The sequence below is a fragment of the Medicago truncatula genome, chromosome 5, assembly GCF_003473485.1.
Source record: "Medicago truncatula cultivar Jemalong A17 chromosome 5, MtrunA17r5.0-ANR, whole genome shotgun sequence".
Classification (NCBI taxonomy): domain Eukaryota; kingdom Viridiplantae; phylum Streptophyta; class Magnoliopsida; order Fabales; family Fabaceae; genus Medicago; species Medicago truncatula.
Window position 1 is genome coordinate 23,970,920 of NC_053046.1, and position 26,958 is coordinate 23,997,877.

The following is a 26,958-nucleotide window of genomic DNA, read 5'->3' on the forward strand; positions in this document are numbered from 1 at the left end:
ATTGACGATTCAAATCAATTAATGGTTTGATTCCGAAAATCACGAGCACAATTGTAACAGCCCAATTTTTAGCTAGATTTATTTTAATTACTTTTAATTGTGTTTGTGTGTGATTAAATGTGCTTGTGTGTATTTAATTGTCATTGGGTGCATTTAAATGGATTACCGTATTAGAAGGGTATTTTGGTCATTTGACGGGTAAGGGTAAAATGGTAATTTTGGTGAGAATTATTTTATTAATTGGTGAGGACCCTTATTTTACTAAGTTACTAGTGTAGTGATTAGTTTTTATCGTTAGTGATCGTTCATTATATTTTACCGTTGTTAGTAATTACCGTTGAGTGGATAGAAACTTTTTGGAATTATGTTAGAATGAGTTAGGCCCATTAGAATTTGGAATTGAGCCCATTAAGGGAGATAACATTAGGGTTGTCATAGAAAATATCATTCACTTCACAAAACATTTTCCTAGAGAGAGAAAGAGGTGAAGAGAAGAACAAGAGTGTTGAAGGGAAAGCTTGAGGAATCAATTTGGGTGACCTAGGAGCTGAATTGAAGCAAGGGTTAGAGATAATCAACTTCAAAGGTAAGGGGGTTAGTTATTATCATAATCATGTACAATCTTTGCATTTTCTCATGTTGTATGAAAATGGGTTGGTGAACAATTGTTGTTAAATTCGTGCTCTTGCTGTGATGCTATTTTCTTGTGCTTGAATTGATGATTATGGTATGTTTATGGGTGAAATTACATGTTTCAAAGTATGTATAAATGTTAAGTTATGAAATTATGCTTAATTGATGAAATTTGATATGCTTTGATTGAAAAGAGATGTGATTCATATTCCATTAATGTGGTTATTGTTAACTGATGCCATTGTAAGTGAATTATGATTTGGGTATACTTAATTGTGGATTGATGATGAGAAATAAATTGTTGTTGATGGTTTTGTGAAATTAGTGAAGTTGAGTTAAGTGTTCATGTGAAGGACCAAAATGAACTTTTCGATATATATATGGTTGTTGACTGAAATTTTGTTATTGTTGGATGAATTGAACCTATGAGAATTTCTGTTTTCACGTTGTGGTTATGTTAGTTGAGTCGTTTGGGAGAAAACGGGTTTTTCGTGTGAAATGTCGATGTTTAAGCGTTTTCGCCAATAAGTGATTATGTGAGGTTTTGGAAAATGACTTTTGGGATGGTTGAAACATGAAATTTTTATAGATTATGTTAGAGTCAAGTGTCAGGATCATGTAGGTGAAAACAGCATCAAAATCCGATTAACGGTTTGCATTTTACGCGCGAAATGGTGAAAAACGCACTTTTGGAAAAGCTGTAAGCGAACAGGCCAGAAGCACACTTCAGAAGCATACTTCAGAAGCACACTTCAGAAGCGTCCTTCAGAAGCACTCTTCAGAAGCGTACTTCAGGAGCACTCTTCAGAAGTAGGCCAGAAGCTTCTCAAGAAGCGCCAGTTCCAGCATCTCCTGTTTCGCGTTCTTGCGTCTTTTTCACCTATTTCTGTTTCGAATTGGCCTTTGGTGTAAACATGAAAGTTTTAGATAATTTTGTTAGCTTTCTAATGGCGTTGGTTTCAGGTCCAAATGATTTTTAGAACTCGAGTTATGATCAAATTACTACACAGGGGTCATGTGAATTTTTGTGAAAACTTAGCATAACTTTTTCTATGAGTCGTGAAACTTTTCCAAACTTGATATTGGGCTTAATGAAGTATTAGAGGAAATAATTGAGTATGTAAATATGTAATTAGATGTGATAATGATCATGAGATATATTTTGCTATCTTACTTGGAATATGAGAATGCTTGAATTGGTGAAACTATATGATATAGTTGATGTTGAGTGACATTGTTGATTATTGCTAATATGTTGATGTGTGATGATGAATACTATGATTTATTTGTGTGGGCATGTTTTCTTGATAATGCAATGTTGTGGAGATAATCAATATAATTGGGTGTTGTCCTATATATTGAGTTGAGATTGTGATTTGTTGTCGCATTATCGAGTCCTTACACATGTCCATGCATCATAGTCGTTGTTGCTGTAAAAGGGATGAATCTTTTACTTCGAGATTATTGTAAGGCAGAGGTGAGCCTTACATGCGATGTTGACTTGTCCATCGGAGGTGACGACCTTGTTGAGATTTGGTACCACATGCATTTATGTGTCAATAAGTGCATATCATAGCATGAGTCCTATGTGAAATATGTGATTGGTGATGAATGGAGAAGAATGAAAGTTGATAATGATTGTTTGTGATTGATGTTGTGAATGAATATTTATGATTGGATAATTATTCATGTGATTGATATCTGTGGATATGAACTATCAAGTTGTGATATAAGTATTTATGCATGACTATTATTATTCAAGTACATGATATTATTTGATTTGATTATTATCTGGATTATGATAATGTAATGCTTACCCCCAGTGGTTTTAACCGCCTACTTGCCTGTATGGGTGAGTAGACGTTGTGCAGGAGTAGTCTCGGTGAGTCTTTGCTTGGGATATCGGGAGCTTCCTCCGATATCGGTGTCGTGTCGGCTCTGATCTAGGCTTGTCGTGTCGGTCTAGATTAGGTTATTTATATTTTCGTTGGGATTATTATTTTGTTGATGACTACCCGATGTTTGGGTTTTGAGATTTATCTTTTGGATATGATTTATTTGCTCATGGCATGTATATATTTGATCACTCTGATTTATATTCCGCTGTAACTGTTGAGGTTTACATACATGTCTATCGGTTTTTGAATTTTGAATAAGACGTAATCTCTATTTCTTGAATAAATGTATTATTCGCATGTTTAATTGCTTTAATAGAAATAGGAGCGTTACAAGTTGGTATCAGAGCCATGGTCAGTCGCGTTTAGATTAATCTTTGTTGTGTTGAACGTTTGGATTTGGTTGTAACTCCTTTGTTGCGTGGAATGGTTATTGACACCCTGGCTAGCGGTTCGGTGACTACTTCTTTTATGTGTGCTAAGTGTCCTGTTAATTTTGGTGATGTTGATTTTGAGTTGGATCTTGTTTGTCTTCCGTTGAAGCATATGGATGTGATTTTTGGTATGGATTGGTTGTTAGCTTTTGGGGTTAGCATTAATTGTTTGACTAGGAGTGTGACTTTTTCTAAGCCGGTAGAAGAGTTAGATAGGAAGTTTTTGACCGCGGAGCAAGTGAAGAAGTCTTTAGATGGTGAGGCTTGTGTGTTTATGATGTTTGCATCTTTGAAGGTTGGTGGTGAGAAAGGGGTTAGTGATTTGCCGGTAGTGCAAGAGTTTCCTGAGGTTTTTCCAGAGGATATTACCGAGTTACCGCCGGAGAGGGAAGTTGAGTTTGCAATTGATTTGGTACCAGGCACGAGTCCTATTTCGATTGCGCCGTATCGGATGTCTGCATCGGAGTTGGGTGAATTGAAGAATCAGTTGGAAGAGTTGCTTGAGAAGCAGTTTATTAGACCGAGTGTTTCACCGTGGGGTGCTCCAGTGTTGTTGGTTAAGAAGAAAGATGGAAGCATGAGGTTGTGTGTGGATTATCGACAGTTGAACAAGGTGACGATTAAGAATCGGTATCCACTTCCAAGGATTGATGATTTGATGGATCAGCTAGTGGGTGCAGAGGTGTTTAGTAAGATTGATTTGAGATCAGGATATCATCAGATTAGAGTAAAGGCAGAAGATATATCCAAAACTGCGTTCCGAACAAGGTATGGACACTATGAGTATTCTGTGATGCCATTTGGAGTATCTAATGCACCAGGTGTCTTTATGGAATACATGAATAGAATATTTCATCCTTATCTGGACCGTTTTGTGGTGGTGTTCATAGATGATATTTTGGTGTATTCAAAGTCTGAGGAAGAGCATGCTGAGCATTTGAGGATTGTGTTGCAAGTCTTGAAAGAGAACCAGTTGTGTGCCAAGTTGTCTAAGTGTGAGTTTTGGTTGAAGGAAGTGAGTTTCCTTGGTCATGTGATTTCTAAGGGTGGTATTTCTGTGGATCCTTCCAAGGTTGATGCAGTGTTGCAGTGGGAGTCTCCTAAGTCTGTTTTTGAGATTAGAAGCTTTCTTGGTTTGGCCGGTTATTATCGGAGGTTCATTGAGGGATTCTCTAAGTTGGCGTTGCCATTGACGCAGTTGACTCGGAAAGGACAGGCTTATGTTTGGGATGCCAAGTGTGAGAAGAGTTTCCAAGAGTTGAAGAAGAGGTTGACTTCAGCTCCGGTGTTGATTTTGCCGAATCCGAAGGAATCGTTTGTTGTGTATTGTGATGCTTCTAAGATGGGTCTTGGTGGTGTGCTTATGCAGAATCGTCAGGTTGTAGCTTATGCTTCGAGGCAATTGAAAGTGCATGAGAAGAATTATCCGACTCATGATTTGGAATTGGCAGCCGTTGTGTATACATTGAAGATTTGGAGACATTATCTGTATGGTTCTAAGTTTGAGGTGTTCAGTGACCACAAGAGTTTGAAGTATTTGTTTGATCAGAAAGAGTTGAATATGAGGCAGAGGAGATGGTTGGAATATCTTAAGGATTTTGATTTTCAGTTGAGTTATCATCCCGGAAAGGCTAATGTTGTTGCGGATGCTTTGAGTAGAAAGACTTTGCATATGTCTGCTTTGATGGTTAAAGAGTTGGAATTGATTGAGCAGTTTCGAGACTTGAGTTTGGTTAGTGAGTTGACACCTGATGGTGTGAGGTTGGGTATGTTGAAGTTGACAAGCAATATTTTGGAAGAGATCAAGAATGGTCAGAAGGAAGATTTGGAACTCGTGAATCGAGTGACGTTGGTTAATCAAGGAAAAGGTGGAGACTTTAGATTGGGTGAGACTGGTGTTTTGATGTTTCGTGATCGAGTTTGTGTGCCAGATGTGTTTGAGCTTAAGAGGCAAATTTTGGACGAAGGTCATAGAAGTAGTTTGAGTATTCACCCAGGAGCAACTAAGATGTATCAGGATTTGAAAAGGTTGTTTTGGTGGCCTGGAATGAAGAAGGAGATTGCTGAGTTTGTTTATGCTTGTTTGGTTTGTCAGAAATCGAAGATTGAACATCAGAGACCGTCGGGTTTGATGCAACCGTTGTTTGTGCCAGAGTGGAAGTGGGATAGCATTTCTATGGATTTTGTTGGAGCGTTGCCTAAGACTAATAAGGGTTTCGATTCGATTTGGGTGATTGTTGATCGGTTGACGAAGTCAGCGCATTTTGTTCCTATCAAGACTGGTATGTCGGTAGCGAAGTTGGCTGAGATCTACATTGAGCAGATTGTTAGATTGCATGGTATTCCTTCTAGTATTGTGTCGGATCGGGATCCGAGGTTTACTTCTAAGTTTTGGGAGAGTTTGCAAGCTGCTTTGGGAACTAAGTTGAGATTGAGTTCTGCTTACCATCCTCAGACCGATGGGCAGACAGAAAGGACTATTCAGAGTTTGGAGGATTTGTTGAGAGCTTGTGTTTTGGAGCAAGGTGTCAGTTGGGACGAATGTTTACCGTTGATTGAGTTTACTTACAACAACAGTTTTCATGCTAGTATCGGTATGGCACCGTTTGAGGCTTTGTATGGTCGGAGGTGTAGGACACCGTTGTGTTGGTTTGAATCCGGAGAAAGTGCTTTGTTTGGGCCGGAAGTTGTGCAAGAAACTACGGAAAAGGTTAAGATGATTCAGGAGAAGATGAAGGCGTCTCAGAGTAGACAGAAGAGTTATCATGATAAGAGGAGAAAGGATATTGAGTTTCAAGTTGGTGATCATGTGTTTTTAAGGGTGAATCCTGTGACCGGAGTTGGTCGTGCTTTGAAGTGTAGGAAGTTGACTCCTCGTTTTGTTGGGCTGTTTGATGTCATTGAGAAGGTTGGGGTTGTAGCGTACCGGATTGCGTTGCCACCGTCTTTGTCGAATCTTCATAATGTGTTTCATGTGTCTCAGTTGAGGAAGTATGTGCATGATGCGTCTCATGTGATTCAAGTGGATGAGTTGGAAGTAAGAGATAATTTGACGGTTGAGACTTTGCCGATTAGGATTGAGGATCGCGAGTTGAAGCGTTTGCGTGGCAAGGAGATTGCTTTGGTCAAGGTGATTTGGGTTGGACCAACTGGAGAGAGTGCCACTTGGGAACCGGAGAGTAGGATGAGAGTTTCGTATCCGGAGTTGTTTCCTTCAGGTAAATTTTCGAGGGCGAAAATTCTTTTTAGGGGGGGAGAGTTGTAACAGCCCAATTTTTAGCTAGATTTATTTTAATTACTTTTAATTGTGTTTGTGTGTGATTAAATGTGCTTGTGTGTATTTAATTGTCATTGGGTGCATTTAAATGGATTACCGTATTAGAAGGGTATTTTGGTCATTTGACGGGTAAGGGTAAAATGGTAATTTTGGTGAGAATTATTTTATTAATTGGTGAGGACCCTTATTTTACTAAGTTACTAGTGTAGTGATTAGTTTTTATCGTTAGTGATCGTTCATTATATTTTACCGTTGTTAGTAATTACCGTTGAGTGGATAGAAACTTTTTGGAATTATGTTAGAATGAGTTAGGCCCATTAGAATTTGGAATTGAGCCCATTAAGGGAGATAACATTAGGGTTGTCATAGAAAATATCATTCACTTCACAAAACATTTTCCTAGAGAGAGAAAGAGGTGAAGAGAAGAACAAGAGTGTTGAAGGGAAAGCTTGAGGAATCAATTTGGGTGACCTAGGAGCTGAATTGAAGCAAGGGTTAGAGATAATCAACTTCAAAGGTAAGGGGGTTAGTTATTATCATAATCATGTACAATCTTTGCATTTTCTCATGTTGTATGAAAATGGGTTGGTGAACAATTGTTGTTAAATTCGTGCTCTTGCTGTGATGCTATTTTCTTGTGCTTGAATTGATGATTATGGTATGTTTATGGGTGAAATTACATGTTTCAAAGTATGTATAAATGTTAAGTTATGAAATTATGCTTAATTGATGAAATTTGATATGCTTTGATTGAAAAGAGATGTGATTCATATTCCATTAATGTGGTTATTGTTAACTGATGCCATTGTAAGTGAATTATGATTTGGGTATACTTAATTGTGGATTGATGATGAGAAATAAATTGTTGTTGATGGTTTTGTGAAATTAGTGAAGTTGAGTTAAGTGTTCATGTGAAGGACCAAAATGAACTTTTCGATATATATATGGTTGTTGACTGAAATTTTGTTATTGTTGGATGAATTGAACCTATGAGAATTTCTGTTTTCACGTTGTGGTTATGTTAGTTGAGTCGTTTGGGAGAAAACGGGTTTTTCGTGTGAAATGTCGATGTTTAAGCGTTTTCGCCAATAAGTGATTATGTGAGGTTTTGGAAAATGACTTTTGGGATGGTTGAAACATGAAATTTTTATAGATTATGTTAGAGTCAAGTGTCAGGATCATGTAGGTGAAAACAGCATCAAAATCCGATTAACGGTTTGCATTTTACGCGCGAAATGGTGAAAAACGCACTTTTGGAAAAGCTGTAAGCGAACAGGCCAGAAGCACACTTCAGAAGCATACTTCAGAAGCACACTTCAGAAGCGTCCTTCAGAAGCACTCTTCAGAAGCGTACTTCAGGAGCACTCTTCAGAAGTAGGCCAGAAGCTTCTCAAGAAGCGCCAGTTCCAGCATCTCCTGTTTCGCGTTCTTGCGTCTTTTTCACCTATTTCTGTTTCGAATTGGCCTTTGGTGTAAACATGAAAGTTTTAGATAATTTTGTTAGCTTTCTAATGGCGTTGGTTTCAGGTCCAAATGATTTTTAGAACTCGAGTTATGATCAAATTACTACACAGGGGTCATGTGAATTTTTGTGAAAACTTAGCATAACTTTTTCTATGAGTCGTGAAACTTTTCCAAACTTGATATTGGGCTTAATGAAGTATTAGAGGAAATAATTGAGTATGTAAATATGTAATTAGATGTGATAATGATCATGAGATATATTTTGCTATCTTACTTGGAATATGAGAATGCTTGAATTGGTGAAACTATATGATATAGTTGATGTTGAGTGACATTGTTGATTATTGCTAATATGTTGATGTGTGATGATGAATACTATGATTTATTTGTGTGGGCATGTTTTCTTGATAATGCAATGTTGTGGAGATAATCAATATAATTGGGTGTTGTCCTATATATTGAGTTGAGATTGTGATTTGTTGTCGCATTATCGAGTCCTTACACATGTCCATGCATCATAGTCGTTGTTGCTGTAAAAGGGATGAATCTTTTACTTCGAGATTATTGTAAGGCAGAGGTGAGCCTTACATGCGATGTTGACTTGTCCATCGGAGGTGACGACCTTGTTGAGATTTGGTACCACATGCATTTATGTGTCAATAAGTGCATATCATAGCATGAGTCCTATGTGAAATATGTGATTGGTGATGAATGGAGAAGAATGAAAGTTGATAATGATTGTTTGTGATTGATGTTGTGAATGAATATTTATGATTGGATAATTATTCATGTGATTGATATCTGTGGATATGAACTATCAAGTTGTGATATAAGTATTTATGCATGACTATTATTATTCAAGTACATGATATTATTTGATTTGATTATTATCTGGATTATGATAATGTAATGCTTACCCCCAGTGGTTTTAACCGCCTACTTGCCTGTATGGGTGAGTAGACGTTGTGCAGGAGTAGTCTCGGTGAGTCTTTGCTTGGGATATCGGGAGCTTCCTCCGATATCGGTGTCGTGTCGGCTCTGATCTAGGCTTGTCGTGTCGGTCTAGATTAGGTTATTTATATTTTCGTTGGGATTATTATTTTGTTGATGACTACCCGATGTTTGGGTTTTGAGATTTATCTTTTGGATATGATTTATTTGCTCATGGCATGTATATATTTGATCACTCTGATTTATATTCCGCTGTAACTGTTGAGGTTTACATACATGTCTATCGGTTTTTGAATTTTGAATAAGACGTAATCTCTATTTCTTGAATAAATGTATTATTCGCATGTTTAATTGCTTTAATAGAAATAGGAGCGTTACAACAATAATCTCACAGTATTGTGGGGACTGGACTAACCCACATTGGGGGAATCAGGATAACTTCTTGTGTGTGATTTTCTCTTTCCCTATCTCTTTTACTTTAAATAATATCACACACTTCACAATATTATTATTTCATTATCTAACGCACTAACCAAATCCAATTATTTATAATTTTTCTTTGGTAATTTTTATTAGATTACAATTCAAACCCCCCTTTTCTTGTGATATTATTTTACTTCACATGCCTCACGCAATGTGTGTGCACGTGATAGAAAACAATATTGTGTTGTTTTCAGCTGCGGATTTAGGAAAAAAGCCCAGTTTTTCAGCCCAAACCCACTTGGATTTCAGCCTATAAATACAACTTCTCTCATTCACAATTATTCATTCAGAATGAAGTGGTTCAAGAGGAAGGCAGGCGCTAAGTGCATTAAGGAAAGATTTTTTTTCTCAACCTTAGTCTCTAACGCCCTAACTAGTGATGATATTGGTCCTGATCCATGAGATAAATGGATGATCATGTCGAATATGAATTTTCTCATTGCACATAGATACAAGCATGTGGTGGTTCTACTGTCCATCAATAAAGGGCAATCAGAAACTTTTTTCCCTCTACTCGGTGCACCTTTGCATTGACAACGAATGATTTGTCTAACACATGTGAATGAAAATTATTTTATGATGGTATATTTGAAGAATGGTTGTCCAATTCCTCTGACTTCCGTGCTATGGAGACAACATTTTCGTGAAGATGCAAAGAAATCGGATGAAAGATATCCCCGTAGGATGATTACCTATAATGAACTAAGTCGATCAGCGGGTTATTGAAAGTTGTCTCTATCTTTTGATTACGTAGTAGCATATGTTTGATTAAGTAGTAACTTATGTTTTGAGTGATGTCATTAGTTTTTGTACAATATTTGTTCAGTTTAGATCACATACTCTGCACAAGTGTGATATTAGAAAGGTTGTGAAGTTTGGAATCAAGTTTTGTGTTCAATTTTTTTAAAATCTATTTTTAGTGATTTTATTTGATTCACAAATTGCATTGCATAATTTGAATCGAATCATTCAAACTCTTGGGCGTTTGACTCATGAAGTTTTTTTTTTTATCAATTCAAATTATTTTGAATCGATTCAAACATTGCATTGCATATTTTGAATTGATTCATTCAAACTCTCAGGTGTTTGGCTCATGAAAATTGTTTTTGAATTTATTCAAATTATTTTTAATCAATTCAAAATTATGCCCGTATAGATTTGAATCTATTCAATCTTCATATGGAATTCTTTGAATCGATTCAAAATTTCTCTGAATCTATTCAATCTTCATGTCAACCTAAATTTCAAAATTCACTCTATTGAATATATTCAAACTTTCTTGAATCGATTCAAATGTTATTTTTCTGTTTTATTTTGGGCCCAACTTTCTCCTATCTCACTTGCATGTATATACTATGTATCTTATCCTTCTCTCACTCATAGAATCAACTTGCAAAAACACTCTAAATCTTTTCACTCTCTCTCACTATAAACTTCTTCAGATTAAACACTTTTTCTAACATCATTTTTATGATTTGAGATCTAGATTGTTAGGGTGCTACATGATTTTGTAAGTTTGGTTTCTTTCAAGGATCTAAAGCAAAAGGAGATACCTCTCACCTCTGAAGGTAATTGTGGGGGTTGTTTCTCAAACAATCAAGGTTCAAGGAGAATGAAGCGGAGGCATATCAAAGAAGATTTCTTGGCGAAGAAGATCGAAGGGTTGCATGCAAGCTTTAGATTTGAAGACCTTGGGATAATCTGATTTCTGGAGAGTTGAAGATTGGATGTTTTGTGTGATTGCTTAAGATAGAAAATTCATATTAGAAGTTGAAGGAATCTTTGTAATCCTACACTTGTAAACATTTTCAACATTTAGTGGAAGCTAGTGGAAAAGACGTTTTCTTCTAGGATGTACCCTTAACGAGGATGAAAAGGGGAAACCTCTATAAATCTCTGGTGTTCTCTTCTCCTTTAACTCTTTAATTTCAACAATGAACTTTGATATATGATGTTTATTGATTAGCTTAATTACCATATGATTGTAATTGAATATTTTCCTAAAACCTAATTTCCATTGATAACAATTGTGAATACATTACCAATTCAATGACCTTGCATATCGGAGATTGACTTGTTGATAATCTTCCTTCATATATCAAGGTAACATATTTCCTGTGGTAGATGTTTCTTGTGTTAAAGTTAGGTTTGATTTGACTTAGTTATTGGTTTTGTTGATTATTTTGTGTGTTGATAATTGATTGATATATTCAATTCAAGTTTGAATCTCTCGTTCAAATTGAATTGCTCTTTACACATTGTACTGCTTTTTATCATTCGTATCTTGTGCGCAATTTTGAATACTCATTCATTTTTCAAAAGAATTTCAAATTTGAAAAGAATTTAAAAGGAATAAGTTATTCACCCCCTCTAGCTTATCGTCGTAATCGTCATATTGTTTAACAATTATGAGATAATAGGAGATGATGATTTGTACCTTATTAAAAACCTTGACCCAAAAGAGAAAGTTGTTGCTAACAAAAAGGTTGGAGATGGAGTCAAGATTGAAAAAGAAGAAAACCTTGAACTTGATGATTAACTTAGATCTTAGGACGAATTAGTTGAAATGTATATTATTAACAAATATATTATGATTTTTTTTAATATAATTATAAACTCGTTGTCTTTTATATTATTTTATATAATAAAAATTTGTTGAATTTTCAAAGTCATAAAATCATCTCAAACAAGTTATTGAACTCTAGGACACTTAAAATTATATAATCCAAAAGAGTTGTGTTATTTAAACAACTATTTTAATGACAACTTACATGACAACCATAATTTACAAAGAAAATAAGATATTGACAGAAAAATCAAAGCAATAAAGAGAGAAAATAAAAACATAATGTGAATATGAGAGAGAAAAATTTTAAAAAAATTATGGAGAATTAGTCACTTTAGTCCTTGAATGGGAAATGAGTAGTCACTTTAGTACCTGAATGCAGAGAAATTGCAAAACAGACCTTGAATGTAGACTTTGTTAGTCAATTTTAGGGACTAAAGTGATTAACATAATCTACATTCAAAGACTAAATTGACTAACAAAGTATGCATTCAGGGACTAAATTGATTAACAGAGTCTACATTCATGAACTATTTTGCAATTTATTTGCATTCAATGACTAAAATGACGATTCATTTTCTATTCAGGGACTAAAGTGATTAATCACCCAACAAATTATCGTACAAATATCATTAATTAAAAATACAAAATGAAGTAAGTCCACTTGCAATGGAACCAATATATATTAAAAGTTACTTTAACCTTGAAGTGGACGAAAAAGTGGATCTAAGAGCCAGGTTGTCGGCAGCCATCCACGAGTGTAGTTAGTAGTGACTAGTGACTAGTGAGAGGCAGCTTTACAAACTAACAAACACATTTAGATCAGTTGTTATGGCCACTGCCACTGTCTTTCCCTCACTACTCCCTTTGCTCTTTCTTGCTAGAGTTTGTGGTCTTTCAGTAGCATTTCTTGTTCTCTTCTGGGCTCTTACTTTCAAATCTAGCTTCCTCAATACTTCTAATTCCCTTCCTCAACAGGATCTCATCTATGCAGTAACATACATACACACATCTCTATTTTCTTCATTCCCTTTTTTATTTACATCATATACCATGCATAAGCTTCTTTATTTTAATTGCAGGTTCTCCATCCTGTGCTTATGGTCATTGGTTTTATCCTTTTAAGTGGAGAAGGTATATTGTACATAATGAAATCAAGTCATTATTGGTCAACTTGTGTTTGTTTAATTATTTTATTGAATGAATGTTGTGCAGCAATTTTGGTGCATAGATGGTTACCTGGATCAAGAGGGTTGAAGAAATCGGTGCATTTATGTCTTCAAGGGGTGGCTTTAGCTTCTGGGATATTTGGGATTTGGACAAAATTCCAAGTAAATGATGGGATTGTGGCTAATTTCTACAGTCTGCATTCATGGATGGGTTTGATTTGTGTATCACTCTTTGGAGCTCAGGTGGGTATTCTCTATCATTTCTTTACATTTTTGTAAAGGGTCATGGTGCCCCAGAGCACTCATTAAGCATACAAAAAAAAAAATTTTTACCATAAAAGGAAGTTTTGTTGACTTATTTATGGATTAATTAAACAATTTTTAATGCAATAATTAATATATAATTTTCCTTTTTATTATCCTTAACCAGTGCCCCGGAGGCACCGGTTAGCATTTCCCTTTTTTAAATCAAAGACTTTTTAAATTAATTTTTACTTAAGTAATTTTTTAAGTTATATTTAATTCAAATATATGATTTATTTTTTGAAAAAAATAATTCAGTTATATCTGGACACCTATTAAGGTTGAAGATTAGACTCTTTTTGCATCAGTTTTGAGTTTTTAGCTTATGAATGATTTTTGGCGTGTTTTCTATTTGAATAACGTTACCGTGTAATACGCATTAAATATGTGACGGATTGAAGACGACCTGCTGTCCACTTTAGCACTAAATTTGAGAATTCTTGCCCAAAGAAGGAAAATACAAAATGGCCAACAGAAGCATTTAGCTTTCCATTCTCCTCTTACTAATATAAGCAAAAAATCCTAGATAAATTCAATTAATGATGTATGTGACATATAATAAAGACCAGATACATCATTAATTGAATATATCAAAAAAGTGAATTTTTATTTATATTAATGACCGGAAGGTGTATAAATTTAGGACTCATACTTTCATGTTCTTTTTAATTTAGAGTTTAATGATGGTGGATTGATAATCCAAAATAATTTTACACACATAATCATCAATTATAAATATTTTAATTGATTGTGTGTAAAATTATTTTAGACTATCAACCTATCATCATTAAACTTTTAATTTAAACCATCAACTGTGAACTTTTATTCCTCATATATTTTCTCTTGTGATAGATAATAGTCATCCTCTCAATTTCATTTAAAATTTACACTAAGAATATAAATAAGATGATATCAATTATTGACATACATCCAAGTCAAATATCATGTAATCTACAATCGAAAACCATGTAAAACTGCCAAAAAGTTTGAAAACAAGAGGGGCAAAAATAGCTCAAACAAAAATGCAATTAAGTATTTTGAATTGTATTCCTCCTAACTAATAAATTTGCATAAGTACCCAATTAGTTATTATCATTTGAGTATAGGTGCTTCTAGCGTTTCGCAAATTAAATTGTATGTACACTTGCTTATAAATCAATAAATTAACAATCATTTTTATGAAATAAAGAGCTATTTAACGATTTTGTATTTTAGAAAATATTATTTCACAAAAAAAAACATCATTTTATTGTTTATAAAAATCACACTAAGTTTTGTATGCTTTATTGTAAAAAGTAATAAAATTTCACTATTATGATGAATAATAAAAAATTCAGAAAAATTAAAATTTATTTCGCTAACACTTTTGTTAAACAATATTTAGTTAACAAAAATTCATAACGAAGTTCAACATGTTGCATTGCAGTGGCTAATAGGCTTCTTGAACTTTTGGCACCGAGGAGAAATACGAACAGTGAGGATAAAGATCTTACCATGGCATGTATTTCTTGGCTTATACACTTATGCATTGGCAGTAGCAACGGCTGAAACTGGATTATTAGAGAAGTTGACATTCTTGCAAACACAGAGAAATGTATCCAAACACAGCACTGAGTCCATGGTTGTAAATTCTTTAGGCCTTGGTCTTGCTCTTCTTAGTGGCTTTGTTATTTTGGCTGCTGTTTCACCTAAGTATCAAATTCTTCAAAGCAAACTATTGTACTCAGATTCTAGGTGTTTGGCATCTTAATAAAAACGCATTTCACTTTCCGATGCTAGAGTCATAAAACTCACTTGCAACTCTATTAGGTCCACTGAGACGCTTATTTTTCCATAATACCGATCTAGAGTAACGCTTTGTTAACACCAAAAATGAAATATTTGGTCGAACTCATGATTATGTTTTCGATAAGGCAGATGGGTTATTTCGACATGCTTCAGAGTGTAAAGGGATTTCGACCAAGAGAGCATACATACTTGGACATGCTGCATTTTTGACCAATTGTTTTAATATGTTTCATGCATGTGGTTAATGATTGATTTTTGTGGGAAAAGCTTTGGTGAAAGAAAGAAATCTTTGGCATAGTACTGTGTGGAGCGTGATACCTTCTTATACAAGATCCAATATCTCAATTTTATTACTATGGACTTGGAATGCTTCGACATAGACATTGTGTAGTAATAATAATAAGGCAAAGTCGAATATACGGTGACAAACAAGCCTGAAGTTTATTGAAGTTATTTTTTTAATGTCTTGTAATTATGCCAAGTGTAGGGCTCTAAGTATAGGAAGTTATTGGTAGTTTTTTCTGCAAAGTCTATATATATCAGTTTGTAATAAGAAGAAAGGGTTGGATCCTATTTTCTAAAAGCCTTGTAACACCCACGCCGCGTTGGCAAACGGGTTCAGGGGCGAACAGAGATGGATTCCAATCACCCTTTACATTTCCCTACAATTTAATAATATTGCTTTGTTCTTGCTTTATTTTCCTTTTTCTTTTGCAATTTGCATTTCTTCATCTTTCTTTTCTTTCTTTCTTTCTTTTCTTTCTTCTTCTTTTGAATGTTCATTTGAGTATTTTTCTATTATGTTCTCATGAGAAAACTTATTATTAAAAGATGTTGGATGCAATTCTAACATAAAAATGAACAATAATTTTGTTCTTAAAGAATGCATTTAGTGATATCATAAACCGCGAGACTTGAACGAACTCTTTAAAAAGACATTATCCGGTTCTAAGCCATTGATGGATAATGAAGTTTACATTACCAAAAATCAGTGTAAACACCATTTACTTGGACAATTTTTTGACACATGTATTGGTTTTTAATTATCAGCTTGAACAACTTCAGAGATAGATATGGAAAGCTTTTCCATTGTGAGAGTTAACTTAAAATCAGGTTCTGCAGAAATCGTGGCACGATGGCTAGGCAACGTGACACGATTGGAGGTTTCAGTTTTGAGGTAAGTCACTGGACTTTACGTGGCACGATGGGATTGCAACGTGGCACGATGGTGTGGCAGCGAATAACAGAAACATATTTTTGGGTGCAGATTTGTTCCAAATTTTAAGCGATACTTTTACTATAAATATAGACCTTGTATCAGAGTAAATTTTGAGATAGAGGGGCTGAAACAAGGGTTTAGAAAGACAACAACAAAACTAGGGTTTGTATAGAGTTTGTCTCTTTGGAACAAACACTAGGGTTTGAGGGTTGATTCACCTTGGGAAACACTATTAGGATTGAGTCTCTTGGTTATGGGAAGAGGCTGGGACTTTGGGTGGAATTAGGCGGGAGACTTATTCTTGTAACCCCTTGATATCTCTTTTGTAACGTTACTCATCATATAGTGAAACGGAGGGCTGCTCTCTCCCCCAGACTAGGTCAATTTGGACTGAACTGGGTCAACAAATTCTTTTGTGTTCTCTCTTCCTTTCTCCCTCTCTCTCGCTATTTTCTACTTTTGGCTTGTGTTTATAATTGTTCCATACACTTTATTTTTTGGTTGCTTGATTATCCCTTGCTCCACACATCAAGTTTGTTATTGGTGTGTTTTCTCATCGAATTCGCCACATCCATAATTACAAAGAGGTATAGAGAAAGCGGGTTGCCTTACCTCAGAACTTGGTGGAGCAAAAGAAGGGCATCATCATTCCATAACAAGGATGCCATGGAGGAAGTCACACAATGCATAATAAGCTTGATTATTGTCAATTTCAGAGAATATTTAGGTTATTAGTGTAGAATTTGAGGGAGTTATTTACTCTTTAGAGATGAACACAAGTTAGGATGGGTAAGTTTTGGTCAAACCTCTTATCCGACTTGATCAATCTAAGTGGTTTAGATCGGGTAAAATACTCGTGTTTGTCTGACAAACCCGAACCGAACGAACCATATATAATGAACGGGTTGGGTCAATGGGTCACTAAACATACTTCTTTAAAAAAATCTAAATAAAAAATATGATAAAATGACATTTTATTTCATAAAAAATCTAATATTTAAATTATATTTTAGTATTTGAAATGCGAACACTTGAATTTATTTGAACACTTCAAGATTAAGGATAAATGTCTTAAACTATCTTATAAAAATGTAGTAATAAATTTTTTGAACAAGTGGTTCACGAGTTTGAAATCATAAACATGTTTTTTTTTTTTGAGAGAGAAATCATAAACATATTACTCGAACCAAAATACTACAAGTTTGAATGAGTTGATTATTCGAGATGGACTCGAACCTGAATGACTTCAGGTAAATGTGGGTTGGGTTACTGAGTCATCTGGACCTCTAAACACCCCTATCACTTGTAAAGTTATAAGGTGTGATTGTTTATGCAAATGTTAGTAAAAAAAAAAAACGTGAAAATCAACGACCACGTCATGTTGACTAATAAAACGAACAAATTTAGAGACGTTTAACAATTTTATGAGGATTTTGTCTTTTCTCTAATTAGATTATGTATTTGCAAATATATTATTAATTTCGAAGGTTTTTGTTTATTAGGTTAAATATGTTTTTGGTCCCTACATTTTACGCGATTTTGAGAATAGTCCCTACATTTCAATAAATGTTTTTAAAATCCCTACATTTTTCCTCCGTTAGCGTAAATAGTCCCTGTTGTCAAATTTCTAACGTGATGCCAATGTTGGCGGTTCAATCTCCCCGGAAAACGGCGGGGAACTTCACCACGATCTTTCTCCGCAGCGTCGTAGATGCGAATCGCCGCTGTTCGTCACATTTCTAGTGAAATATGTTGGTTTAGAGGGGAAGATTTGGAGGTCGAAAGCGATGATGTTATCGTTGAAAGTGCTTGCTGTTGCGGGTGTGGAAGGTGTTGTGGTGGAGATTTGGTGGGGTGGGGTTGAACTTGTTATGATGACTTGTGTTTCATCAACATGACACTGATGGCAGGGACCAATTGCACGAACGAATGAAAAATGTAGGGATTTTAAAAACATTTATTGAAATGTAGGGACTATTCTTAAAATCGCGTAAAATGTAGGGACCAAAAACATAATTAACACTTGTTTATTTACTCAATAAAAGAACAATAAAAAATGGTTAAATAGTTCTTTTTTTTTGTTTATGTTTTTTTTTTCACACAATGCATAATGAGGCGAGTGAGTTTGAGAAGGTTTGGTTGAACAGTATCAGAGCATAGATTCCCTCAAGAATTGCGTAGAAAAAGAATTAAGTAGTAACAATTTTGAAAGTAGAGAAGAAAAGGCATTGGTGTGAGGCATCGGCAGAACGCAGTGGGCAGAGTGAATATACATTCGTTCTCTCAACCCTAATTCTAACAGAACAATAACAATAATGTGGCCTTGTAGTGTTGTTACTACACCTAACCCTTCTTCCTTCTTCCTATTCCTTCCTTCCTCCTCTACCAACAACAGCAATTACAAACCCTCTCTTTTTCATCTTCACACCCCACGTCGTTGCTTTCGCCTCTCCCCTCAATCTACTACTTCTCCCGATTTCAACGGCTGGGCCCACCTCGATACACCCGCCCGCTCCACCACCGCTCACAAACCATTTTCTTCCTTTGCTCCTTTTGCTGCTGCTACTGCTTCCGTCGCTCTCCTTCTTGCCGCCTTCTCCCTTTCTAGTAGAAATAATAATGGTGAGTAGTCAGTACTTTCTGTTTCATTTTATTTGTTGTTGTTGTCGTTGCTGCTGTTGTTGTTGTCGTCATCAACACTCACTCAAATTCATGTGCGTTTAGGTTTCAATATTCAATTCACAACACCGTTACAACGAATGTGGAGTTCAATTACCACCACTCGTGGTGATCGAGGCAAAGCTGTGGTGGAGGAGGAGGAGTTTGATGAATCCACCGCCGAAGAAGCCGTTGTACAAACTGGTAAGCAACCACAATGGACCAGGCTATTTGTTGTGAATATTGTCTTCATTTTACTTTCCTGCTACCTTAGAGTAGGCCCACTTAGGTTAGGGGGCATTGTCCCTCAGTTATTACTAACCTCTGGTGTGTAATCGACATGTTGCTAACTCCAACTCGGTTGAATAAGACTTTAGAGTAAAGTAGTAAACACTATTTTTAATACCCTTCAAGTATTGTGAATCGCTCGTGTCTGTCTGGTAAACCATTTTTGGAGAGTCTGTCTATGCACTGTCTGCGTGGAGGTCTATAAGTGTGGAATCAAACACATGTTCTGTCTTTGATGGCAACTCAGTTGCTTAACTCTGAGAGGTGCTGATTAGTCACACTGATGTGAAATACCCAGGGACTCACGTTAGTGACTCAAACGAAGGCCAATCTTTTTCATTTTCAGTTTCACTCCGACCACCACACCGGGCCCCATCCATGCCACCCCTGATTTTCTCCACAGAAACCTATCCCAGAACCACTACACACGAGCAACCACCCCCCGTTACTAGATTCAAACTTGCATTGAAGATTGCCTAGCACCACTGAAATTTATTAAGGTTAAGGAGGGTGAACAATTTTGTGGTTTTACCATTCAATTTGGTCCTTGACATGTGAGACCTAATGTGTTGCATCAGTTTGACAAATCAACATCTTGTGGCTAAAAAACATGACAGCTATCAAGATTTCACGGAGTTTAGCAACTAAGTTGACGACATTAGACTAAAATTACTAATAGAAGATAGATTGGAGGAGTTTTTGTTTTTATTTAAATATATATTCTTTTCATTACTTTCAGGGAATATTGCAGACACTATAAAACATTCAAAGACGGAAAATGAGTGTTTACTCAAATTGTAATATTTTTATTTTTTATTTTTAATTAAAAACTACTATTAGGATACAGGGTATAGGTCTAATCTCAATAAAGGGGCTGAGTAAGGAAGTTCGGAAATTTGCTTATGCAGCAGTTAGTTGGGATAAATAAACAACCATATTTAGGGGAGGGAACATAGAAGGGGAATGGTTCTGACCATTTCAGTTAGAACAGTATAGGTTGGGCACAAAGTGTATCAACTGTTCTCTTCAGTAATACATCTAGATTTCCGTCAATGGTGCTGCATCTCGTTTTCCAGAAATGATGATAGTATTTCTTTTACCCATTGTCCTTAATGTTTTGGTTGACATTTTCCTTAATGTTTTGGTTGTCATTTTCCTTAATGTTTTTAGAATTATCAGGATCTAAGAATTGCTCTCAAATACTGTTTTGCTATATTTTGTAAACATCAAATATTATTTGGTCTGGTTTTGATGGAAACATTTAATTCTAGTTCAAATGGAGGAGTGCCTCATGTGTTTTATGTGATGCGAAAGTACCGCTCAAGTTGAAGTGAATTTTTTTATCGGAAAGTGGTAAAATGGGCGATGCTGTACGGGACAAAGTGTTGGGCGCTTAAGAACCAACACGAACTTAAATTAAGTGTAGAAAAGATGAGGATGTTGCGTTGCATGTGTGGTAAGACTAGACGAGATAAGATTAGAAATGACAGCATTAAAGAGAGAGGGTTGGGGTAACACACACCTATAGTAGAAAAGATGGCAGAAACTAGACTCAGGTGGTTTGGACATGTAGAGAGAAGTCCTGTGGATTCTATAGTAAGGAGAATAGATCAGATGGAGGGGAGTCAAATCACTAGAGGTAGGGGAAGACCTAGAAAAACTATGAGAAACTATTGAGAAGGATCTAGAGATTAATGGGTTGGAGAAAGACATGGTTTTTGATAGAACAAACACTACAGCGTTGTTGTTTGATTTATGTAGCCGACCCCACTTAGTGGGAAAAGGCTCGGTTGTTGTTGTCAAGATATTTTTTATTGCTTCAATAGTTTGATATTTTCTGTTTAAGATTAAGGTTGAGTATTTACTTTTTCTGTTGTATATTTCTCGAAATATCTTCATCCTTTTTTTACCCTGCATATCAGAAACTACTGAAAAGCCGGCACGAGTTACAATCCCTGTTTCAGCTGATTCCACCCAAGAAGAAGCATTGTCAGTCTTAAAGAAGTTGAAGGTTTGTTTCTAGAAGAATGGTTTTTATATATATAAGGCAAACAAGTAGTATTCACCTAGGTGCACTCTGTACAACTCAAGATCATTTCATAAAATAAAAGAATAATTATTATACAAATATTATCAGTTTTTTCTTTTTCTGTTTGGTATTGAGATGTCATTATATTTGGTTATTTCTGAAAATTTGTTTTTTAAATATATTAATTATTTTTTAGACATGTGAATCACAGCTCTCTACCTTATTTAGTTCAATGTACTGCCATTTGCTGGAGTCATTTGTTTCGATATTGGTTATGCTGCATATGTTTTTAGCTGATGTGCACGTTCTAGAAGAAAAGATAAAACAAGCAAGAATGGAGGGAAAAGCTAGACACATGTTTGTGTAAATAGTATATTAATGCATTAGTATATATGATGATAACGTCTAACTTCGTATTTCTCTGGGCTTGAAAATTTCTCGATGAAGGGCTACACATATCCTATGGTAGGCATAAATTTGTGCTGCTTAGGGCTTAAATGCAATATGTTTTTGTAATTTGTTCTCTCACATTGGTTGTGTTCTACTATGTTGCACTAAAACTATGCTCTGTGTTTGTGCACTCTTTAGTGGAATTCTAGGCTTGAAATTATGGTTTGTGCTGATTTGTCTAGATAGTTGAAGATGATGTGGAAGCTAATGAATTGTGTACCAGAAGACAATTTGCTAGATGGCTAATTAAATTAAATTCGTCGTTGGAAAGGTTAGTTCCCGTGCATCATTCATGTAACGTCATTGTCAGGAATTAATTTAGAGCGCAAACATGTAGGTTTGTTTGGCTTCCTTTTAAAATGGGTTTCTTTGTCTTCCAGAAATCCAAAACACAGGATTGCTCCAATTGTATCCCTGTCTGGCTCTGTAGATAATGCATTTGATGATATCAGCGTTGATGACCCAGATTTTCAGTCCATTCAAGGTAATAAAAGTTATGGAATTTCACTCGAACCCAAAATCAAGTTTCTTATGGGCAGAGATTTGAATGATTTATAATATTTTCCTATTCAATGCTAAAGTCTTGGCAGAAGCCGGTGTGGTCCCCAGCAAATTATCTTGGAAGAATAGTTCAAATGGTTGTAGAGCTGAGTATAAAGAAGACATAATTTTTTTTCCTGATAGGTGAATTTGTATTCCATTGCTCTTATAATCTTCGCAATCAAATTACATTGTACTGAATGGAAGATATGTCAATTTTCAACTGCAGATTCATTTCACGACAAGATTTAATGGAATGGAGAACTCAGTTGGAGTATGGATTTTTTTTTGGGATAATCGACCAGGTACGTGGTTTTATAAAGACAAGTAGTTCGGTAATTTTTATATATGCATGATGGAAAACTTCACATGTATGTCATCTCTTAAAACCTGACTTTTTTACAGTCCAGGTATCAATCAAAAAAGCAGGTTATATGGATGTGAAAGAGATAACATCTCAGGGAGTTTATTTGGACATGTTGGCAGGAGATGGTAGTATACTCAGAAAAGTTTTTGGTATGATCTCTTAGGCTTCCCCTGTATGTATTGATGTTTCTCTTTATTTTTTTCCTTTTCGTTTCTTACGAACAATAACAATTGGCACATTTATCACAACAAAACAGAGAAGAAAATAAGAGAGAAAATAACAAAATGTGTATATTATTGAATTCAAATTAGGGTTTACGGAGGAAATGGTTCCCCAGCCACAGAGCAAGCTCCTCGCAGAGAGCTAATGCACACTACCCATTTCTAACAGAAAATATTCTTCATGATGAATTTCTCTCGTCTTCTCTTTTCTGTTAATAACTGTAACATTCTGATAGAAACTGGTACCAAACAGAATTAGTTATGGAAAATAACAGAATGTTATTCATCAATCTCTGGATAAAGGTTCTCAATCAGAGATTCATACATACACTTACACAATTGTTACAACCGAAAGTATTACAAAGAATAGATTTTACAAGCTCACAGTTTTCCAATGGGTTCTTCAAGAATTGGAGAGCTTGGCCTCTCCCTCCCAATAACTTCCTAATGGCCAATTTTCCCATGTCTTTTCCTACATAGTCTTAACTCTTGTACACAAACACACATAACTGTCACAATAATAAAAATAACTTCATTACTAACTGCTATAGTTATTTTTGCCCTCTCATCTTATATTTTTCTCTAATTAGAGGTCTAACAGATTACCTGTCTCTCACAGCCACCTCTAATAGCATATCACACACGCCTATTTCTCGAATAAACTTACCACACCCTGGGTCCATTGGTTGATGCTGGATCAGCTCCTCACTTGGGCCCAATGTTACCACAATCCTGCTTATTTCCCTCCGTGCGGTGATGCACATGGGATCGACAGTTGCAGGATCATTCCATGAAGTGAAAATCGCAACTCAGCTTGCATCTGCATTTCCGGAAACTTGGGTCGGTTTTGTGCTATAAATCCCATTTTTTCAATTGTTAGGAATCCGGGTTGGGTTTCCAGGAAAACCCAGATTATATTTATGTGACAGTGATTGCTGAACTATATTAGGTTTTCTAACTGGGCCAAGCAGGCCCAATTTCTCTCTGTTTGAGGGTATTTGTTTTTACAACAACTACAGTTTTCTTTAACTATGCCACTATGTTTAATTGTTCACTCACATATTGAATTTTTTATATCTCTTTTTTAACAATATCAAATGGAGAATAATGTCGAGCAGTGTAAGCATAAACAAATGATATATAAAATGAACTTTGAATTTTTAGCACCCATTTTATGCTTTTATCTTGGTCTGTAAACTGGGTTAATGAATGAAGTGGTGCCTGTTATTTTATTTTTTAGGCTAGGGTTATTCCTATGCATCTAGGAGTGCAATAATGAAGAATGATCATATGAGGAATCTATTGTGAATTAACTGTTTTACAGGACAGAGTAAGCGCTTTCAGCCAAACAAACCTTCAACAATAGCACAAGCGGCTGTGGCTCTGACAAGTGGCAGGATGAAAGAAGCAATATCTGCTGAAATGTCAAGATTAGAAGCTGAGAATTCTGCCAGGCAAGATGAGACAGAAGAGATTAGATCTGAGCTGCTTAGCCGAGGAGACATACAGAAGTTTTGGGATGCAAAGATTAGTGAAGAGAAAAGTCACGGTTCTGATGTGGAGAGGCTTTACCTTGAGGCAGTAAACAATTTGGTCGAAGAGAAGATCAATCAAGAAAAGATAAATGCTGATTTTTTAAAAGAACAGGCAGCAATGGCTTGTCAGAAGCAGATGCTGCTTAGTTTGAAAGAAGAAGTTGATGAGATATCAGAAAAGCTTGCCTTAGAGAGAGTCATATATGTAGATGAAAAACAGACTGTACAGAAGTTACTCAGAGATTTAGAGTTCAAGCATGAAAAAATTCTTGACACCAAATCCACGCTGGAAGCTGAGAAAGAAGCTCTTCAGATGCTTAGGTAATTTACGACTTCTGCTTATTTACTGTTTATTTACAGTCCAGTCAAGTATCCATTCAGTTACTATCTTGATTTATGTTTTACCAATTCCTATTTCAAAATCGTGAGGATTGCAAAGCCACAACAGTGGGAAGGTTTGGAGTTGGTATTTTGGTTTGGTGTCCAAAGTTTACATTCCTATGGTAGCTAAATAATTGTGGCACAAATAATTTGTAGTATAAACTTGTAGAATCTTGCATGATTATGTCTTATATATGAGATTCCATGTGTAGAAACTTGTTTGCTAGAGAAGTTGTAGTGACGCATGATTCTTCTTTTTTACTACAACAAAGCATTGCCTCACTGTTTCCTAAAAAACAGATAAAGAAAGAACATGGTGTCACTGAGCTATGTGGGTCAATTGATGCTATTGGTCTATACTCTAAAAGCTAATCTTTTGACAAAACTATTTATCATATGTTACCTTTTGATAATTTCTCTTTAAGTTCTCTTTGGTTCTCCTCCTCCTGCATCTGAAATTCTTTGCTCTTGGGCAATCATGTCCAGATTAGTGCAATTTCTTATACTTAAATAATTAAACATGCATACTCTGCACCTATTTCCATTCATGATCATATCTTATCTCTGGGGTACATGATTTTCTTATTACTATAGCAAATAACAAAGCATCGTCTCTTAAGTTATTTGTGTGAATCTATGCCAATAGATTTTTTCAAAAGCCAGATTTAAACAAAACCACTGTGCGCAAATTTTCATTTACTTCTATAAAAGATTTCTTTTGCTTTCCTTAGTCCACAACTGAATATGAATTGTTTGCTTTTATAGAAACCGTGCTCCAGATTAGTACCGTATCTTTGACTTATAGAGTTAACATCTTGTAAATGTATTTTGAGTCTGGCAGAACTTGGGTGGAGGACGAGGCAAGAAGAAGCCAAGCTCGTGCTGCTGTTCTTGCTGAAGTAGGGCGAAGATGGAAATGGGATGACCAAGCTTGAATGTAGGCACGTCAAATAAATGTAAATTGTTATAATTTATTTACCGAAGGCATAAAATATTTCGGCCATCATGCTTTTTGGTATGGTCTTTCAATGAGAGAAGTAAAGGATTTGTGGCTCAGGATGAGCCTCGACCTTGATTTTGTATACTAGTGATAGAATCGTGGGATACACCGGAGGTAACATTGGAATTGTATAATTTTATACAATTGTTTGTAATAAAATTCTTTTGTAATGTCAATCGAATACACGATCTGAATCCCGGCCAAACAACTGCAACAACTGAAACTTGATTCCAAATAGGATTCTTGTGTTTCTTCTGTGCCAACCTTCGTACAAATCGACATAATATTATTCAAAACTCAACACCTTCCTACCGGTAGCAGACGTAAACAAGCTATTGGATTCAAACACTGTATATATAGTTTGAAAGGATACTGGGAAGACAAATGATGATTCAATCAATAATTGGGGATGAATTTTTATCTAAACATTCAGTCATTTAGATAAAGTAAACGTGTTTGAGAATTTTCAAATTTGGATATATCATTCTAATTTGAAAGGAACTAGGCTTATTGAGTGAAAACTAATTTGAATAGTTTTTTTTTGGCTGTTGATTAATTTGAATAGTTTTATTTTTATTTTTATACTATATGTGATCAGATAGGTTCAATTTTTATAATTATCAAGGTGGAAAAAAAGCTTTACACATGTTACATCGTTATTGAATTATAAATAAATCCCTTGTCATACCCAATTAAATAATATCACAACACATTATTGAATTCATACGTAAAAATTAACTCTCTTACGATAACTATGAATGAATACATAAATTAAGAGGATTGATATTTTTACAACCAATTTTTGAAAACTTCTGTGGTAATCATTTTTTCTCTCTCTCATAATTGATATGCCTACGTGTCGAATGACTGAGATGTGATTGGATAAACTCCTGCTGCCTATCCATCTTTTGGTTTGTGGTTCAACTTGTCAATTTTATGTCTGGAATATCAATTACTTGTATTGAGCATTGCATATATCTATTTAGAAAATTTTCTTCGGAATAATATTGTCTTTTCTGCCGATAAATAACTATGAAATCTAAATTTTCCTTAAAAAAAAAAAAAACTATGAAATCCACATTTGACTTTTACTATTTCTTTTGCTAGTATAAAAATTATATTAGCTCTTTTTGTCTGATTTTTTTTTCTTCAAATTGTCTAATGTATAAAATTCACCTTTAAAGTCGATTTTTTAGACTCTCACATGTGTTCATCTAATACTTTTATTGCGTTTGCTAGATTTTTATTAAAAAAAAAAAAAAAACATCAAATTAGTATGAGTGGATGGTGAAACAAATTCTCTGATG

General features: G+C 35.2%; 2 protein-coding genes across 2 annotated transcripts; both read left to right on the forward strand.

Annotated features, from left to right (window-relative positions):
- Nucleotides 1-12,399: 12,399 nt before the first annotated feature.
- On the forward strand, nucleotides 12,400-14,945 carry LOC11428735 (probable transmembrane ascorbate ferrireductase 4). Its single transcript, XM_003614357.4, has 4 exons — nucleotides 12,400-12,696; nucleotides 12,786-12,837; nucleotides 12,919-13,115; nucleotides 14,602-14,945. Exons 1-4 carry the CDS (start codon nucleotides 12,535-12,537, stop codon nucleotides 14,923-14,925), a joined length of 735 nt encoding a protein of 244 aa, XP_003614405.1. The 5' UTR covers nucleotides 12,400-12,534; the 3' UTR covers nucleotides 14,926-14,945.
- A 3,348-nt stretch (nucleotides 14,946-18,293) lies between these two features.
- On the forward strand, nucleotides 18,294-25,856 carry LOC11431645 (uncharacterized). The gene is made up of 10 exons (XM_003614360.4): nucleotides 18,294-18,804; nucleotides 18,907-19,044; nucleotides 21,051-21,139; nucleotides 21,790-21,878; nucleotides 21,988-22,091; nucleotides 22,189-22,291; nucleotides 22,377-22,452; nucleotides 22,558-22,663; nucleotides 24,060-24,591; nucleotides 25,493-25,856. Exons 1-10 carry the CDS (start codon nucleotides 18,498-18,500, stop codon nucleotides 25,584-25,586), a joined length of 1,638 nt encoding a protein of 545 aa, XP_003614408.1. The 5' UTR covers nucleotides 18,294-18,497; the 3' UTR covers nucleotides 25,587-25,856.
- Nucleotides 25,857-26,958: the final 1,102 nt, after the last annotated feature.

Bases quoted from the DNA above. Each gene is read 5' to 3' on its own strand.
- LOC11428735 (XM_003614357.4), top strand. From the start codon at position 12,535: ATGGCCACTGCCACTGTCTTTCCCTCACTACTCCCTTTGCTCTTTCTT. The intron at 12,838-12,918 runs GTATATTGTACA...AATGTTGTGCAG, and splicing joins TATCCTTTTAAGTGGAGAAG to CAATTTTGGTGCATAGATGG. The intron at 13,116-14,601 runs GTGGGTATTCTC...GTTGCATTGCAG, and splicing joins TATCACTCTTTGGAGCTCAG to TGGCTAATAGGCTTCTTGAA.
- LOC11431645 (XM_003614360.4), top strand. From the start codon at position 18,498: ATGTGGCCTTGTAGTGTTGTTACTACACCTAACCCTTCTTCCTTCTTC. The intron at 22,453-22,557 runs GTACGTGGTTTT...TTTACAGTCCAG, and splicing joins TTTTTGGGATAATCGACCAG to GTATCAATCAAAAAAGCAGG. The intron at 24,592-25,492 runs GTAATTTACGAC...TGAGTCTGGCAG, and splicing joins GAAGCTCTTCAGATGCTTAG to AACTTGGGTGGAGGACGAGG.